The sequence below is a fragment of the Xiphias gladius genome, chromosome 1 (genome assembly GCF_016859285.1).
Source record: "Xiphias gladius isolate SHS-SW01 ecotype Sanya breed wild chromosome 1, ASM1685928v1, whole genome shotgun sequence".
Classification (NCBI taxonomy): domain Eukaryota; kingdom Metazoa; phylum Chordata; class Actinopteri; order Istiophoriformes; family Xiphiidae; genus Xiphias; species Xiphias gladius.
The window spans coordinates 22,686,142-22,706,177 of record NC_053400.1 but is presented as its reverse complement, the minus strand read 5'-3'; the positions used below and the strand labels follow the sequence as shown (position 1 = coordinate 22,706,177).

General features: G+C 38.2%; 1 protein-coding gene across 2 annotated transcripts; it reads left to right on the top strand.

The window, feature by feature from the left end:
• Positions 1–3,694: 3,694 nt before the first annotated feature.
• Positions 3,695–19,062, top strand: dync1li2 (dynein, cytoplasmic 1, light intermediate chain 2). 2 transcript variants are annotated; one of them, XM_040130368.1, is made up of 13 exons: positions 3,695–3,844; positions 4,692–4,765; positions 5,305–5,421; positions 5,547–5,777; positions 10,258–10,421; positions 11,498–11,591; positions 11,797–11,932; positions 12,180–12,291; positions 12,465–12,524; positions 13,105–13,149; positions 13,297–13,414; positions 14,535–14,663; positions 15,560–19,062. In XM_040130368.1, exons 1-13 carry the CDS (start codon positions 3,759–3,761, stop codon positions 15,574–15,576), a joined length of 1,383 nt encoding a protein of 460 aa, XP_039986302.1. In that variant the 5' UTR covers positions 3,695–3,758; the 3' UTR covers positions 15,577–19,062. The 2 variants fall into 2 exon arrangements, with proteins under 2 accessions (XP_039986302.1, XP_039986291.1); XM_040130357.1 differs by having other exon boundaries at positions 15,555–19,062.
• The last annotated feature ends 974 nt before the right edge of the window (positions 19,063–20,036 follow it).

Sequence of the window (20,036 nt, the reverse complement as noted above, 5' to 3'; positions counted from 1 at the left end):
ATAAAATCTATCTTGTTTGTTTTCCTTGCTGGCAGCACAGCTAAATAGTGACAAAGGGGCAGCAAAGGCTGAGTTTCACATGATGCAAAAGCTCTGGAATGCATTCCCAGGAGTGTAACCACCATCCCAGACAACCACTCTGCTCTACATAGACAGGGGACTCACAGACATATGGGGAGGCCTTGGAAAATTCCTCAACCAAATTATCATGTTAATGTCCAAAGCTCATTTGTCTGCGACTCTGACACAATGGCTGAAGAGATGGAGAAACACATCAACAGGTGTTGGGTGCTACGACACGCCACGGGCCAAAAGCTCAGCAACAGAGTGAGTGTCTGCAGGAACGTGTCAAACTGCTGGGACTGTGTGGAATTCCCAGTGAGAGGAGGGGTATAGCTCGGGCAAGTTCATGTATTTCAACAATACAGAAATGTGCTGACAATAATTAGAATTCATACAAAATAAATTTAAGCTTGATATGTGGTGTTCATTTCAGAATTAACTGCCAATAACCAATGGGCATTCCACAGCGAGAACCACAAAACTCAAAAAAATTTGTAAAATGGCCTAGCTGAAACAAAGTCTGTCCTGAAAAGGAAGATATAATAAAAGAGGGTCTAGTCAATATAGGCTAGGGTGTGGCACACAGAAATAAAATATGACAATGAAAGTTGTGTGTTATAGTTGTGCTCTAGCAAAGTTGTGCTTTAATCAGTTAAAGGCATGCTATACTTTCTCACCAACTGAAAATGTCAGCAATGTTATCATAGTGTAATGAGAGTGATACCTGCACACCAACTCAAATGCACAAGTAAAGTGAAAAAGAACCAGCTTGAAAATCCTTGGCCTAATAGTTAAATAAGGTTCACCCCACTTTATTACAATCACATTCTTATGATATTTCATACATCTGTGGTACACAATAGTTTTCAACGTCTATGCAAGTGCCCCAATAATTCATGCATAATACCAGGGCCCTGGAACGAGTAAACCCAAATCGAAAGCAGGCAGTAACAGTGGTTTTCCTGCTATGACGTGCCAAAATCTCTGCAGTGAAAAAAGAAGGCCTCCTTACCTCCTGGTATCACTGTAATATTTTCACAACCGTCCTTTATAGACAACAGTTTTGGATATTATAAATTTTCCTATTTTTCGAATTTGTATTCCTGAATTAAATTCCTATAAGTTGATCTGTTAAAATTCATAACACATAAATAAGATAAAATGTCAACTACAGTGAAGTAAAAGGTTTGCTTTCAGATTTCACAAATAGAAGTTCAGATCAAATGGGTGACGACAAATCTCTGCCCATTCGGTTTTCAGGAAGGGATGAATAGCACCATCTATTGGAGGCATTTCTTACAACAATGGTGATAGTCATACATGTGACAAAACAAAAACAAAAATTCAAAAACAAAACATACATGGTTATAAACAGTTTGATCCACAACGTCACTGTTTAATGACTGAACCTCATTAAAAATATTCACAGTATATTCTGTTCCTGTTAATGTTTCTATTTGCACTCAGTTTATCACATCCAAAGGTTTTCAACTAAATTGCGGGTGTTCCTGATTAAATTTCATTAATGTTAGAACTCTTTATCAATACTAGAGACAGACAGGCTTATTCCACTGTCTTGCGCTGTGACTCACTGGCAAGCTAGTTATTGTATCAAATGCATGAATTCCCATGTCACTATCCATGTTTTTAACATTGTGGAGTTTGGAACATACGTTGCCTATTCCAACAAAACCAAAGTGTGACTCACTTTGTGTAACGCTGTGTAATTTAAGTCATCTTAATCCAGTCCTGCCTCAACGATTTGGAATATAAAAACCATCTTGAATAATAAAAGCATAATGAATAATAAAAGGGTCCCAAAAATTCTTCCTTTCAGACATAATGTTGGGATGGCTGGAATGATATTGCTGAAGGAGCAAAAACAAAAATTTTTCAGAGAAACTTAAAGCTGTAGTTTTTTAATTGCCATAGAATGACCATATATTTGCTGGACAATCTTGCCCTTTGAGGTTGACTAGTGTGAAGACTGTGTGTTTCTCAAGATTTGGCAGAGCACTGCAGCTATAACCCAGCCCCTTTCCCCTCTCTGTGTTTTTGCTGCCAGATTTATTGTCATGTCATGGCCATAAGTGTTGATAAGCCACGAAATAGGCATCCCACAACAACCTCTTCTGGGATGCTCAACACTGGTTAAAATTGGATTGGCACTGTGAGATAAAATAAAAAAAATTTAAAAAATGTAAAAAAAAAGTAGAAAAGGCTGTTTGTTGATATTGTGACCAGATTCATTGTTTCCCAAGGACACAAAACCAAAGTGTGACTCACTTTGTGTAACGCTGTGTAGTTTAAGTCATCTTAATGAAGTCCTGCCTCAACGATTTGGAATATAAAAACCATCTTGAATAATAAAAGCATAATGAATAATAAAAGGGTCCCAAAAATTCTTCCTTTCAGACATAATGTTGGGATGGCTGGAATGATATTGCTGAAGGAGCAAAAACAAAAAATTTTCAGAGAAACTTAAAGCTGTAGTTTTTTATTTGCCATACAATGACCATATGTTTGCTGGACAATCTTGCCCTTTGAGGTTTACTAGTGTGAAGACTGTGTGTTTCTCAAGATTTGGCAGAGCACTGCAGCTATAACCCAGCCCCTTTCCCCTCTCTGTGTTTTTGCTGCCAGATTTATTCTCATGTCATGGCCATAAGTGTTGATAAGCCACGAAATAGGCATCCCACAACAACCTCTTCTGGGATGCTCAACACTGGTTAAAATTGGATTGGCACTGTGAGATAAAATAAAAAAAATTTAAAAAATGTAAAAAAAAAGTAGAAAAGGCTGTTTGTTGATATTGTGACCAGATTCATTGTTTCCCAAGGACACAGAACCAAAGTGTGTATAGTGCCTGTGATGCTTTTCTAATCATTCTTGGCCCAAATAGTGTCCTTTAGAAATCAACATGCTTTCATAAAGAGTAGTTTTTGAATCAGTGACGTGTGTGTTCAACTGTATCTATGGATACCTTTAAGGTATGTGTTTATTAGACCGCCGGGCAACCATGACACCCGCTCTAACCCCGCTTTCTTTGTTTTTCCCTGTATGTGGTGAAGACAAGCAGAAGAAGTGAAGTACAAATGTGCTGTAAGAAAGCTCGAAATGGGATATGAATGAATTGGCTTACACTGACCAGACTTGGGCGGGCTAAGTGTTGACCAGTGCTGAGCTGGTAAAACAAAGTTTTATTTCAGGTAAAATCCACACTGAGTCACACATGACAGAAAGCTGTTTATGCTTTTGGTTTAAACCCTGAAGTATGTTGGACTTCTGGCCATAAGGTTATTGTTGATTTCACACAGTGTTCTGCATCAGCTGTTGAAGGGAAGAAAAAAAAAAAAAACTGCTATGACTTCATTTATTGGCATGTTGCCAGAAGTACTGCTGGGTTGTTCGAACCCATATTTGAACAACAGAAATAGTCTTCCTCCGTCTAATCCTCTTTTTTGTTTTCTACATGTAGCTACTAGTATAACATTTTGTGTTCAAAACCAATTATTTACCTGCAATAATTATTAGAGCAATCAGTAATAACACGTTCTATGTGCAGAGGTGCACCCTGGGTGCCGGCGTGGCGTAGTGGTCAACGAATGTAACATACCCTTGGCTACTTGAGTGAAGGCGGCGCTAGTGGTGCCCAAAGCAGCAGGGCCTTGCCTTTGTGGTTGTAGAAAGAGAAGATGGCTCCCGTTCTGGAGAAACAGCTCCCGGGCGCAGCCGGGGCAGGCGAGAATAACAGCGAAGAGGAAGAAGGACAAAACCTTTGGCAAGTTCTGCTATTCTTTAAACGACTTCATGATTGCCGAGGCCTTTAATGGAAGACCACAACCGCTACGGTTCTGCTTTGTCACTGCCGGTCGGTCCCAGTCAAACACCAGCCCGGCTAGCAGTAACATTAGCACTAACTGAAGCTGGGCGGTCTGTGTGCTAACGTTACTTGTGTTAGCAGCTCTGCTAACGTCAGCTAACGGGGCTACTGTTGTTTAGCTACATTGCAGTTAACCAAGATTGTCCATTAGCGAGTTTTACTAACACAAGGAGTGTTGTTGAATTAACGAGTCAAGTTTGAGAGAGCCATTCATGGTATCAGGGGCTTTGACACTTCATGTCAAGACAACAGCTAAATACTAGTTAGCTCCTTTATGCAGACACAACAAGCTAACAGGAACATTAACGTAAATGTTAACAAGCTAATACCAAGACGGACTAATCGAAGTATGAAGACAAGTAATGTTGGCTTTGGTCAACGCTTAACATTCCAGATAGCACTGTATTAGGGCTTCAACATGGCAGGTTTCATGTATTCAGATCCTAAGCTAGCTTTGACCACTTATTTCTAACGTCCCGGTTAGTGGAGATGACTTATCATTTCCTGTTTTTTTTGTTTCCTGTTGTCGTGGACACATCTTTTGGACAGCTGAAATTGGAATATTATTGCAAATTATTAGAAGTAATTGTTATGTCACGCTAGCTGACCAGTTACAGTGTTGGTAGCAACCCACAATATGTTCTGAGATGGGGAGCTGTCAATGTGCCACTTGACTATCAGTCCAACGGCAACACCTCATTTGTCTACCCGTTTTTCTCAATATATGTCTTATTATTTCTTGTAGGTCCTCAATACTTAGTGAAGTTTCAACTAGATCGAGTTCAAAGCTGCCATCAGGAAAAAATATCCTGGTATTTGGTAAGTATTACTTAAAACCACATGAGTGAAAGCCTATGCTTCTGCAGTGTTTACAGTGCACTTGTGGTGGTCAATCCTGAGGGCAGTAGAGGGTTTGCAGAAAAGAAAAAACGACACTGAACTCACCAAGTGAAGCTAATGAATTCAGAGTGAAACCTTTCTGATTTTTCACACAGTCTACACTTTTAGCTGCCACGTTTGAACAGAAGACATAATAAACACATATATACAGACAGGTCGTCTTTGGTGGGATCATATTTATTTGACTGACCCTTACAGAAATGTGAGAAAAACTGCTTTTGACCAGGAACATTTGTGTGAGTCATTGTAGCCTTTAACAGTCATGAGAACAAAAGTGTAATCATTGCATTTGCGATGGAAAGATTGTAAAGTCTAGATATGTGACGATTAATTGTTACACATGTACATCATGTTCATTATTAATCAAAAATATCATTAATAGTATGTATTTATCAGTACTAGTATTACTACTAATAATATTATATTATGTCATAGCTAATGAATAAAATATCTTGCAGGTGAGGATGGATCAGGAAAAACTACACTTATGGCCAAACTTCAAGGAGCTGATCACAGCAAGAAAGGAAGGGGATTGGAGTATCTGTACTTAAATGTCCATGATGAGGACAGAGATGGTGAGTTTGTCTGCTGTACACTTTTCTGTGGTTGCTTTACAGCAGTAGCCTTTACAAAATAACAGCAGTTTAAAATAATAATTGTGTAGCTTATATTTAACTAGTATTTTGCTTTTCCTTTATAGACCTTACTCGCTGTAATGTGTGGATCCTGGATGGGGATGTATACCACAAAGGCCTACTTAAGTTTGCTGTTTCAGCTCAGTCACTACCTGACTGTCTAGCTGTGTTTGTTGTGGATATGTCTCGGCCCTGGACCATTATGGAGTCACTACAGAAGTGGGCCAGTGTGCTGCGTGACCATGTGGACAAGCTCAAGATCCCTCCTGAGGACATGAGAGAAATGGAGCAGAAAAGTAAGTTATAGTTGACAGTATCTACCTATGTGTGTCTTGTGTTGTGGATGGTATCGAAATGAAACATTCAATTTAGTACCTCTTCAGCAATGTGTGTACTAATAATAAACACAAGGCGCTTATTTGGAAAATTTAGCTCTTAGCTCGTTTTTAGCTTGTAGGTTTTTTTAATCTGCTGGACGTAGCTGGGCATTCAAAACCATGTGCCACCTTTTTAGAGGTCTGCTTTATAGTTAAAATCACTGATTTTGTTATACTATCCAATAGTAACCCCACTTTCCCCCAGTTAGGATGTGTACATTTTTATCATGTATCTAGTCCGTGTCCTGGTTAAACATTTGGGGAATGTAAAATGAACATGGAAATAATAAGACTGAATCGAATTTGATCGCTGGAGTGGTCACTGAGAATTTAAATGCTATGAAAATCCAAACGGGCTTTGGTTCTGTTAAAGCAGATTGTTCGATTTGTTGTTATGTTATGATGTTTTATGTCTCAACATGCAAAAATCTGAGACATATATTGAAATATAGCATGCATACATTTTTTTTAAATTGTATATCTCTGACAGAGAGAAGGAGATAGTACTCAGAAAAGGTCCCTGAAGCATCCCAGGGTGGAAGCAGTGGGGTCTTACAAAATAAGAGTAAGACTCCTTGCTGACTGGCTGCTAGCGAAGGCGAAGCATTGTAAGACATTACAGATTGTCATGGATGTTTCTAGGTCATCATCAGAGAGGCCCGTGATCCTCAGCTGTGTTTTCTGGCTGGAGGCATGATCTACAAATCAATGAGAGTGATGCACTCAGATGTTGTTCTCCTGTTAATTTTAGAATTAGTTAGCTCTCGCTTATGAACACTTCTTTTGTGTTTGGAAAGATTGTTGCTTTTCCAATAAGTTAGTTCAGCCCACAGGGTTTAACAGAAGGTTCTTATCTGCCTCCAAAGTTTGCTTGCTGCTGTTGCTCTTATAAGTCTGAAGAGCTTATAAGCTTATAAGTCCAATTAAACAAGTTGACTTCACAAAGAAGTCAAATTGTTTAATTATGACAGATGAATTTGACAGAACAGGCCCAAAAACGTAAACATATAACATGCTAATACATTGACAAGTTGTAAGAAGTAGTCTAGTGTGATGGCAAATGTGTGAAAAAGGAAGCTGGTAGCCAAGTGATGACTAAAGCACATCATTAATTATAAGTACTTTGAATGGGTCCACATTTTTCAATTTGCTTTTACTGACCTATTTCAGTTCAAGTTGCTGTATTAGTTAAGCATAGTTGAATTTGACTTATACAAAGCAGTAGAAAGGAAGTACTGCCTGGAGTTTTCTACATTATGCTGTATATTCAGTAGATGTTGGCTTGAGCATTCATTAAAGTTGTAAATTTGCAATTGTAGTGTTTGTCTGAACTGTAAAAGTATTTTTTGCTTGAGTCTTCACAGTGTGGTCAATTTTTGAGGCTTAACTTCAAATCTGTTTGTCAGATTTCTCTAGGGTCCCTCCTACTTTCTCTCTTGCCAAACATTTTGACCCCACCCACTGACATGGTCATATTTCCAGTTTAGCTGAGACATGTCATCCAGATAAAGCATCTTCCAGCATATTACTGATGATCATGATCATGTGATGTCAGTAGCACATTGGTGAGACTTGGTTGGATTATTTATTTGTTGATGTGAGTGTGTGAGTGAGAGAGGGGCAGGCTGACAGATAGACTGGAAGTGTGTGCGTAGGCTTTTGTCCAGAGAGTCTTGCAGGCGTCTTGCATCATGGTTCCCTCCCCTCCAACAGCAGCGTCAGGGAAAGGAAGGGATGTAAACTGAGTGGGTCTGAATTCAGTCAGTGGGCCGTGCGTTCCGACTCCTGCTATGCTGTAACTGAAGTAGGCTGCCTGCTGAGTCGTCTCAAGCCAAATTACAGGATCAACCTAGTTCTGCCATGAACACAAATAAAGAAATAATAGAAATATTTCCCTCAGTGTCTTCTACGGGAGTGACAAGACATGGATTATTTTAGCTACAGTATTTCGGAATGGTGTGTAGGCAAACATCTTGGGTATTTTGATTTGACTCCAGGTCTGTTTCGCTGAAATTAAAGGATGCAAGTAACCTAACAGCTGTAAAATGTTTTAACCATGAATCAGCAGCATTAACAAGCAACCAGTTAGAGACTGGTTTAAAACTTGGGCTTGTCTTTTGTGATTTAATAAGTATTATTATGTTAATAGCCGTTGAGAGCAAATTTAATTTGAAATTTCGTTGGACAGAAAAGACATATTTATTTGTAGCAAAACATGAGATTTCACTTTTTACTGACATCTTTGTAGAAATGAATGTACATAGTAAGGATCTCAATGATTAATAAAAGTCTATTCTTTTGGAATTCAATAAGAATAATCTTTTGAAGTACAGTTTGAGTGGTTTAAGTGCACTATATTTAGTTTATGGAAGGCTGAGCTGTCCCTGGTTATCTTTACCAATGCATTATGACCTCACCTTTGTTTGTGGAACAGATGGATAGGTCTTTAGTAGGGCAAAGTCTGCCTGTCTTTCTCTTTCACATTTTATTTTAGTGATACTCCACCCAAAATATCTGTTTAGCATCAAATGCTCACACCCTGTAAGCTACAAATCACAGAGACTGATGTTTTCATGGCAAAAACAAACTATCAAAACATCCATCCAAGCTATTGAAACTTTTCCTTAAGCATAATCCACTGCTCCTTCAACTGCTTCCTCAGGCACCACTTTGGTGGAGACATAACCATGATAAATGGATGGCAGTGAAAATAGTGTTTGAGTTTTTTTTTTTTTTTGTGATATTAGTCACTTTTAAGACATTATTAACAAATATTAACTATTTAAAAATATTATCAGTAAAATAGGTATTGTCAGGTTTTGATCAGTTCCGAATTGATTTGGTCTTGTCTGTGTTTTCATTCAGTAAATTTTGTGTGCCATGTCTTGGTCGAGCAGACCCCCTGTGTACCTTTTAAAGTCTTTGCACTGGAAAGGATTAGAGGACAAGTCTTTTTTTAATTTATTTTTTTATTTTTTATTTTAGCAGTCATTCAAATTTTTGTCAAATTAGGTTTAGATGTCCTCTATAGCAAGGGGGAAAAAGGCAAGAAATGTTCACCAATCTTCCTTTTGAATACTGTATAATCAGCATGTTAAAAGCTTTCCCTTGTGCCCAAATGTAAATATTTGTGCAGATGCACTGGATTTGTGTAATCCTATATCTAAGCAGGGTTCCGTTTTAGATTGCTTGTAACACCAGTTCACGCCCCATATACTAAATCCCAAGTCTGAAAGTAAAGGACTTGGCTCAAAACGGCAAGTCAATCTGGCTTTGTGGGCTGTCCCCAACTGCATTCCCGAGGCTCCTGAGGAAGTAGGCCAAAGCTTCCTGCATATAACCCCCCCACCACCATCTCCCACTGCAGCTTTGTTAATGTCTGGACAGCTGAAGCAGCACAACAGAAAAGTGAAGGATGCCATTAATTTTCTACCTTTCACCCAAGGCCTATTATGTAACCGTGAAAATTTTGTGTTTTTAAAATAATTTCTTCCACTGATACTAAAATAATACAGGCTCTGTAACAGTAATGACAAATTGTATGTGCATTTAACATAGTTTGAGCACAGCAAATAACACTGCACTATAAGACCAGATACATATACTTCTACCTCACGGTGTTGCAGAGGCTAAAGTAGCTCCATAGCTTTACCAAAGGTACCACCAAAGATGACATGCGCCTTGAAAAATTACATGTTGGGGCAGAGATACTAAGTGAAGACGACAAGAACTTTCATTGGTTGGCTTAATTTTCTTATTTATATTTTAGATCTTTTTTCATAGGCACTGTAGGCATAGGCACAACTTTCTGCACATAATTTGATAGTTTAAGTAACATTTCTAATGTATCATGAGAGAACGCTATTGTGTGTTACCTTGTCACTACACCCCTATTGAATGCATGTTAGAATGGCTCATAACGCAGAGAGAGAACTTTCAAAGGTGCAAACCAATTGGACACGAATTGGGGAAAGCGAGGCATATTCATTTGATACAAGGAGCAGAGGGGCAGGTCTGCATAATTCTGTATAAGCATTGTTTGTTCGACAGTGCTTATGCAGACCAGTATTTATGCCTACTGGTACATGATGACATCTTCTATCAATATACATATTTTGTCAGAGGGTAAAAACACAAATGTTGTTTTTCATAGTGATTTATTTTACATATGTACTATGTCATGAAAAACAAGGTGAAAAAGCCTTTTGTTGAAGATGTTTGTTTTTGTTTTGTTTTTGTTTTTTGTTTTTTTTAAATAGAGGGAGAAATTAAGCATGATCTGGCAGATTAAAACATTGGTAACTGAACTGATCTTCGTTTGTTTTGGGCTCATCTAGAACTGTACTTTATATTCCCTAATGGTCCGAATTCTTATTTTTTACTCCCTTTGTTTCACTAGTGGTGAAAGCGTTCCAAGAGTACACAGAACCTGAAGATGCCACCCCATCATCCCCACAGAGACGGGCCCCAACAGCAGGGGAAGAGGAGGCTGTTGTGCTACCGCTTGGGGACAACACACTCACATACAACCTGGGCATTCCAGTGCTAATAGTTTGCACAAAGGTAAATTATTCTTAAAGCCCAAAAAGTCGTAGGTAGGACATTTGTTAGGATCTCTGACCTATTTGTCATGCTCGTGACCAAAGAGCCAAAAATAATGATACCAAGTAAAATCTAATGGAATACACACATGGGCAGTAAGTAAGTGCTCTTACTTTAACAGTATCCTCAGTAAAGTTGAGGAATACTTATCTTAGGATAAGATCACTAGGCAAACCCCCAAAGTAATGTCCTGCCACCCTCTCCTTAGTTTCCGAATAGTTTACCAGAACTTCTTTAGGGCCATTTGTGGTCATGGTCCATAGCTTCACTAAACTTCCCTTACTCTTTTTTTTTTTTTTTTTTTTTTAAATGTATGCAGCCACAGCTGTTCTAGCCTGTAGGTACCTCTCTCTACTTAACCCGGAGTTGCCTGAGATAAACGGGCACCCGAAAGCCTCGTTTAACACCTTGACAACTGCCTTTACTGCTGTTTTCCTCTGATGGATTCTTGAATTGCCACCATGATGAGCACATTTGGGCTCAGACCCTTTTATCCAGTCTGTCCATTCCCCACTGCTAGATGTGTGTTTACTTTTATTTCCTGCTTCTTGAGGCAGTATTCTCTAATAGAAAGTTGCCATTATACATGGTTGTTAAGCCTCCAGGCAAAGACTTGTGCTGAAAAACACAGTGTAGCCATCAGCAGAGCTTCACATGCTCACTATGACTAGATAATGATGAATATGCCTTTTTTATCTTTGGTGCCTCTGTCTAATTCTTGTCAGAGTATTCGGCTTTGCAGAAGAAGTTATTGTTTAAGAGCATTATTTGCTATTTATCACATGTATTACTGTTAGATAATTAAAAAACAAAATCTTTTAAATTATGTCATGACTATTATGTTATGTCTGTCATGACTAATCATAGAAGCTGCAATAGAAACTCAGGGGCAGGAAATTCACTGTCATTGTAGACCTGTCTTAAGATCCAGACAACAGTGTTACCTCGTTCATATATTTCTGAATGCTAACATTTCATTGTCTGTCCTTTTTTAAAATATTTATCTATTTCCCTCTCTGAATTTTTTTATTCTTCAGTGTGATGCAGTCAGCATACTAGAGAAGGAGCATGACTACAGAGAGGAGCAGTTCGATTTCATCCAGTCCCACATCAGAAGATTTTGCTTACAGTGTATCCTTTTAATGCATAATTATGTGTAATTCCGTCACAATGGTCATTCAATTTATAACATTGGCTGTTCAAACAGAATTGGCCAATACATATGTTTTTTTTTTTTTTTTTTTTATATGGCCGATGATATTTTATTATCTTCAGTCAATCAGTCTGCCATCTGTTTCATTACCCCAAGAATTGCTGCCTTAACTGAACTAAACAGATGGAGCTGGCTTGATCTACACTTCAGTCAAAGAAGAGAAGAACCTGGATCTGCTTTACAAATATATAGTACATAAGATGTATGACTTCCAGTTCACCACACCTGCCTTAGTGGTGGAGAAGGATGCAGTGTTCATGTAAGTGAAACTGGAAATGCCCTAGTTTGTGTAGTTCATCATGGTTTCTTTGGTTTTTCATCTAATATTACTGACTGTTATAATTGGAGCATTGCCAAACACTGTGCTCTTGTCATCTTTCTTTCAGTTTTTATTACGAGTGACATACAAAAAACTGAATTCTCATTTTTATTCAGAGGGAATTTTTGAAAACGGAACTTATATCATTGCTCTCACTGTAATTGAACTGTTTCTTCCTTTATTTCAGTCCATCTGGATGGGATAATGAGAAGAAAATTGGGATTTTGCATGAAAACTTCACAACAGTCAGACCCGAAGATCCATTTGAAGACTTTATCACAAAGCCTCCAGTACGAAAGGTACATATACAAAATCTACTACAAATACAAAATGTAAACTTTGATGTTGACATTACAACCTGAACTGTCAATTAAATAACCCCATGCAGCATTAAGTATTTGAGGTTATTGCCATTGATCCTACATTGGCTTTGTTTTTAATGGCTTTCTTTCTGCTTTGCTCTTCTTTACAGCTGGTTCATGACAAAGAGATAAATGCAGAGGATGAGCAGGTATTCCTGATGAAGCAACAGGTATGGGTCTATCTTTCCGGCATATTTCATAATTTCTGACTTCAGTCAGTGAATTTGACTGTGTTTCCTGAAAGGTTTTGACAATCAAATAAAATGTAATCTCCTAATCAAACTGGATAACGTGAGGTGTTAGTTTTTTTTTTTTTTTTAATTATGTTTTTTTTTTTTTTAGTATTATTAGTAGCTTGAGAAAACAAAGTTGTAAGATGTCTCAAAAAATCTACAAACATTTGGCTAAAAGTTAGTGAACTAGTTAGCTGATGATCCTAAACTAGTATTTGCACTATAAAACACTGCTCGTACTGGTGAATACCTGAACTTCCACATGACAAGTAACATCGCCTTCACTTCCTATTTTGTGGACAAAAAAACAGGAAGGCAGTTTAAAAAACACTTCTTCAACTTCTGTGTTTATATGCACTGACTACCCTTTTATTTATCAACATCTAAATTAAAGTTTGTACAGGAGTTAATGGAAACGGACTTATACTTTCCATTTGAGTGTGCAGAGAAACCTGTTGTTGGAATCAAACTATGTCTGAATTAAGCCATTCACTTTATAACCTTTTTTTCTCTCCAGTCTTTGTTAGCAAAGCAGCCAGCCACGCCAACAAGAGGGGCAACAGTAAGTGTCTTAACATCCCTCAAATGTGGAGTCTTAGTAATGGATGAATTTATTCCTTTTTCTATGAACTGTATCATTTTCCTTGGAGATAGATAAACTAAGCTATTAGCTTGTGGTCACAGTCTCGCTTTGGTTTCTGTGTCGCAGGAGTCTCCAGGACGGCCAGCCTCAGGGTCTCCCAGGCCTGCGGGTCGTGCTGGCCAACCCACCGTGACCAGTGGCTCACCAATGGCTGCTGTCAAAAAGCCTGACCCCAACATGAAAGGTAGGAGCTCAATGAATGCTCATTTGTTTTCATATCCAGTTATTGAGAATCATACTTTGCAGTCCAGTTGCTCCCTAGTTTGTCTCAGGGGCTGGCATAGTAATTTCGACTGATTTCAAGATACTCTTTCATTTCGTTTGGACCCCTGCAAAAAAAACACTTTGTTCGCAGTCATTTCCACTCATCTTTGATGTTTTGGCTGAAATGTGAACACCTTTCTCCTGAAGTGCTGCAATACCGCCCCCGAGTGGTAACAACTGTAATAATTTACATAGCTATAGATACTTGCACACCTCTTGAACTGGCCACCTTTTAAATAGAAAAATTGACATTCTCCCCATCATTAAGTGCAGTAGGGGATTATTTCATTCCACCTTAAAAAAACTTAATGTCTGGTTTAATTAGAATAAAAAAGGTCTGCCCCCCCCCCCCCCCTTGTGTGTTGTGGTTTTGAATTGTGATGTTGTTAGTAGAGTTATAATTGCATACTTCAAAGGATTTTTTGGGACTTTTTTTAATTCTCTCACAAAAAGACAGGACTCTGTTTTTAGAAACTTATCAACACACATTTTTCTGATGGAGGTTTTGTGGAATATTTCCTTATCCAAATCAAGGACCTAAAGATAGAGGGTCCAAATATGCTGTATAGCTTGTAAAGCCCTCTTAGACAAATTTGTGATTGTAGGGCAGTACACCTACCAAAGTGCACTACACCACCCTTTGATAGGGGGTAAAGGAGTTGTCCTCATCTTTTCAAGATAAAGATATGGCCTTATTTTGCAAATACGTGATTGTATGTATTAGGAATAATACATATGTATTTGAAAAGAAGTGACTGAAGCTAAACTGCTGAAGCTAAACTGCTATTTTTGAGTCACAACATTATCAGATATTGGGCATTAAAGCAACATAATTTGTTAGTAATCATCCTGTGTTCTCAATAGTTTTAGTGTTGAGTAGGTAACTCAACTAAGTAATAAAGTGTGGCGGGTGTTGGCTATTATTAAGTAAAAATATGTGCAACCTATTAAAAACTTGTTTTTGTAATCTTGTTATCTTTTACAATTTTCACAAGAAAAGGAGGTTTTGTTTATACCAAAGTTCATTGTTTCTCCCGCAGCGGGGGCTGCCAATGAGGGAGTGCTGGCTAACTTCTTCAACAGTCTGTTGAGTAAAAAGACTGGAGCCCCAGGGAGCCCAGGAACTGGAGCAGTTGGAGCTGGAGTTCAAGGGTCTGCCAAGAAAACAGGTACAACCTCTTATTCCAGTGCTCTCAACAGCATCCCTGTTTTCAAACTGTCTTACTTACAGGTTAGCAGTTGTCCTTTTATCAAAACAGTTATAAAGCGTAGTTGTGGACTATAGCATCCTGTGCATTTAGAGCAGTCACAGAGCATTGATTGCATGCACTCTTAAGACAGGAGGAGTTAGAAACAGGGCCTTTTGTTGAAAGAGGCTGTGGACCATTTTCCTGTCTGGAGTTTTATCTCTACAGCCTGAGAACGAAGGTTTAAACAGGAGAAAAAGAAAAGTTGTTCTCTTTGACTGAACTTCTGTCATCTGAGGAAACTTATTACAGGCCTGTATGCACCAAACCTACAACCATAATTGCTCAATGAAACTAATGTCACTAACTCCATGTCATATCCTACTGCTGTCTTGCTAAACTAATTTATCTGTTATTTTACTTAAGTAACCTACGCTGTTTTGCATGTCAACAATTCTTTTTCCCAGCTCTGGCACATTTTTATTTTTTACTTTGTTATATTTACCTAATATAACAAAGTCGAATACTGTTTGTGAAATAGCTAAATGTACCCAATGAAGTGTTGAGGGAAACATTGCGTAACTCATCTCTCTGAGACCACTGACATGTACTTTTTGTTCCAGCGTTGAGCAGTGTTAACATCTGTGTGAGACCCAGCTGAATGGATAATGCATGAGTACATGATTCCTTTGTCTGATGATTAGTTTTGCATGTGTGTTGAGTGTAGCAGCGAGCTGCCAATCTCCAGCATGGGACCGCTTCACCATCCAACCCCCATCCATCCGCTTGCTGGCCATAGAAAACTCTTATTTATTAATCCACACAGAAGCTACAGGAGATTACTTTTGGGCTTTGTCTCCTGTTTTTTCCAAGGGCAGAAGCCGGGTTTGACTGATGTCCAGGCTGAGTTGGACAGAATGACTCGCAAACAAGACTCCATGGTTTCAGCTAACAACATACCGCCGCCGACAGAGAACGAAGCGTGAAGGCAACAAAAACAGCTGCATCGTCCACTGCGTTATTACTCTGGAAAAATACATGTACATGTAAGCATAAAAAAAATTGACCAAATTCCCAATGTCTATATCAGTCAGCGCACACAGTGGTTTCACCAAAACGAGTTTCGGATGCTATCAGATATTTTGGTGTTCTGGTGAGATGGGAAGAGAGAGATAACAGAGATGGAGGTGTTAATGAGATAAGTGCTGAAGGCTTGGTTTTATTTTTGTCCTCTCTTCCACTGTAAATGTTATTTTGTGAGGGATGTCAGTTTATGGAAATGTGTGCACACTCCCTGGCAGCCGGCCTGATGTGCTGGGCTGCAGGCTTTCCAGTTTCTGGGGTAAAACACCCTCTCCTCATGGGTTTAAAGAGTGGAAATATACTGGTCCTGTGGCTTCTGGTTCAGCTTATCTGATGGAAGGAATTTGGTTGCGATTGGAAGGTATTTAAACTTTAAATATATTCACTGAAAAAAGTAATACAAATACTTGCAAACATATGTAGTATGTAAAAAATGTTGGATATGATACTGATGTATTTATACAAAGTTCCTCCTTTTTATTTTATTTTATGCACCATTTACCGGTTTAAGGAAACATTGATCTGTAACATGTTAAAATGCCACTGATGTCTTGACACTAATATGACAAGTCCAGATAGCTGACAGCATATCATATCATTTGCCCTAGTCATCTCGAAGGATTCTGTAAATATAAAAACAACAAAATCTATTGAGGTTAACTTTGACTTTGTAGAAAATCCATTTCTGCCCAAATTCTGGAAATAGCCTCTTTGAGTAAATGAGACTGGTTGGGATTTGACTGGCTTAGAATCAGAATTGCTTCTTTAGCTACAGGTGTGTATATTTGGGGAGGGGGCTGGGCAGCATCTTTCCTACTATAACTCCTAAGTGCCTCGCACAGTTAGCTGTTTGTGTCATAGTGGAGGTGCTTGTCTAAATGAGAGGAAAGGCACTGTAGCACCATCGGTTAAAAGGTTTTTGTCCATTTCTTGTCATCCAAATAATTTATTTGTTTAACAGTTTTGTTCATGTACGACAAGCCTGTGGTCTCTGTTATTTTTTCAGAAATAAGATTTCTGTGGCTTAGTTGATAGTGTTCAATAGAGCAATAGATTGAATGCCTTCATCCACTCTGTAAAGGCTGCTGATATTAAGAAGAAACCACATGATGGAACTTTTGGGTCCCCCAGACGAACACTTGCTGTGGTTGAAACCACTTGCTTTGCAGCCAAAACACATACAATGACTTGCTGTGCTTTGAACAAAAAGAGATATTGTATCCTTCAGTGTTTGACAGCACTGTTCTCCTTTAGTTTCACACGTTTTATTCACACTGTACTTCGCATGTCAGTTAAAACATTCCCAGTTTCTACATGAAATAGCTGTAGAAACACATCCCTGTAGGAAACCTGTTTGTCCAGTCAGGTCTTTTTGTTCAGTCTCTTTCGGTGCCCATTTAAAATGACAACCTTTGCCTTCATTGTACAGTTTGTCACACTGGGCACCCTGCCTTCACAGGAATGCTCCTAATTAATTTGTGTGTCCTTAAGGGGTTGCTTAATTGTCTTATGTAATTTCTTTTCATTTTTTTAAAATTAAAACCAGTCTACTGTACCATATCAAATAATCTGTAATAATATGTATGGTTTCCTGACACCATAATCTAATCAAAATTAAGTGTACATTATCATTCTGTATGCAAGGCCCTACTTAATCCTATGGATAGTGTACATCAGTAGCTTTCACAGAATTAATGGCAAGTGTGAAGAAAGCAGCTATTTGCTATTCAGATAATAGCAAAAAAGGAAAACGAGTGAATTGGAACATGGAACCAAAGATGCATATTAGTCACTATGTTCTGCTTTTATAGTTAGCAGTCATCCATAAGATTAACCAGTGGCCATTTTTGTCCTACTCTTGCATGGAGCCCTTGCATTCCACATGTCAGACCTGCCTTTAAACTGTTTTGAATAATACCCTGTAAAAATGGTAGAAATGCCTTATTCCACTCAACCATATCTGGGATTTCAGGAGTCAAAAAAAGCACCGTAATTGTGTTCTGCTAGTTTATGGTAAATTCTCTGAACTTGTCCACAAAGACGATACAAATAGGGTTTAACGTAACTTTTTCAACATTTACTCTGTAAGGGAATAACCACAAAACCATACTGGTGTACAGTCTATGCATGATTTGATTTGTTGTCAAAATTATGCTGCAAACTGTTCTGGATTTACTTTTGATCAAAATGAAGCTCTTATTGTTTTTATTTTTCCTTAATTTCTCCTTTTTTGTGACTGGGTGGAATGTGCACCTGAGGGTCTGTTGCCGAAGTGGATGAAGCACAATTTAAGAACAGCCAGGAGCAGTACCGCCACATGTTGAAATAAGCACTTTTCCTTGGACACTTGTATCAGTTCCTTGTTGCTACAGTTAAAGATACAGAATGCATATTTTTCTTTTTGCCTTGCCTTTTTAGAAGATTTAGTAATGAACTTAGAAGTTAACCTACACAGTAAAACTGCATTGTTTATCTGCATTTGCTGCTTAAGTTATGGAAGCTGCCCTCTGGTGGTTAACAGTGGAATAATTCCTTTCCGCTGGTGATATTGTAAATTTAATATCAATCCTTGAGAAATCACTGTCATTACACTTTTGCCAGGGATGTTTTTTTTTTTTTTTTTGTTTTTTTTTGTGACATCTTGAAGTAGATAAACCAAATAAATGTCCATTTATTTTCAGGGTTGTTCTTTTTGCCCATGATACTTCCCCTTGTTTGTGTTCACATCCTACTTAGGCATGTTTTTTTTTTTGTTTTTAAATATGGTTTTGCCCAGAGACACTTTCTGTTTAAAGGATTTTGAAATGGCAACCTAACCTAACTGTCCACGCTGATTTATCCTAATGAAACATGGCCACACTTGTTAAATTTGGCATTTAGCTGAGTGGAATGAAGTGCTCTCATGCTGCTTGGTTTCTAAGTTGCACTTGCTCTTTATAAAGATTGGATGTTGCTCCCAAGATTGAATAATGAACAGATGTTGTAACTTTTGTACTCAAACGCCAGTTCAAAGCAACTGCCTCTTCACATCCTAACTGAATTGCCTTCGACCACTATTGACAGTCTACATCCACTGTATATGAGACTATGAGCTTCTGCTTCCAGTCCTTTTGTATTCAGAATATCATGACATTGTAAGCACATGGCTGGCTGCATTTGTGTCCTGAATTAATTCAAAAGTTTGATTGTATGACTTTAACACAGTTCTGTAGCCTCTAAGCTGCCATGTGGATTCTAGCTTCATACACCAACAAAGATAAGGAAAATGTTTATCAGACCCCTGGCTTCAATAAAACCAAGAATCCAAACTTTGGTTGACTTTCACATTTTTGCGTCTATTTATACAGCGTCTGTTGATTTTTCATGTTATGACAAAACAAAGTGCGTTGTCAGAACTTAACATTTTACCACTTTAATTACTCCACAATGCCTAATACCAGCCCCCATACTAAAGAACAAAACAATACAATGACATTGTTAATTAGTGATAACTATGGTGCTGATTGCTCAACTGAACATAGAAATGTAATTTAAAAAATGACATTGTTTACCACTGCACTTTAACAAATGCTGTTCGTTTATTTGCACATGTAAGTAAAACACTTAAAGCTAATAAGCACCACTAAAGGCTAAAAGATTTAACAAATATTTATATTTGTAACAAATGTGGCAACAGCTAGTCCACATCTAGCCCCCCCCCCTTGATTTGCTTCCAAAAAAATTCTCAAAGGTGATACACTGGTACAGTCCCAATGAATTGTAATTCAACGTGTATTTTTCCACCAGAAGCATATTGTGCACAATTTAATATTTTGTGTTTCTGATTAAGTCCTATACCGATAAGTTGATCAAATCTAAACTTATTCAGCTGAACTTGTTTAATCTTTGTTTTTAACCCAGCCACGCTTGTCAAATTGTCAAAGCCATAACAGTTTGCAACACTGCACATTTGGTTAGCTGAGGCTTAGCGAAACATTTTTGTGAGGGTGAATCTGCACATTTGAACAATCTGTAATCTTTGCACATACCCAGCAGGGCCGACTCAGAAAGAGAACCGAATTCTCCTGAACTGGAAATACTGAAAATCTGCTGGCATCATAGCCGAGGAACTGCACCACTTCATTCAAGGATAATAGCTGTTTGGATGCAACATTCAGGTATCGGATAGCTTTTTCCAGCATCTCCGGCCCTCGGCAATTACCTAGGCAACCTTTTAATACCACCAAAAACCATAGGAGGGCAGAAAAGCACGGGGTAGTGCGGTTGTATCAT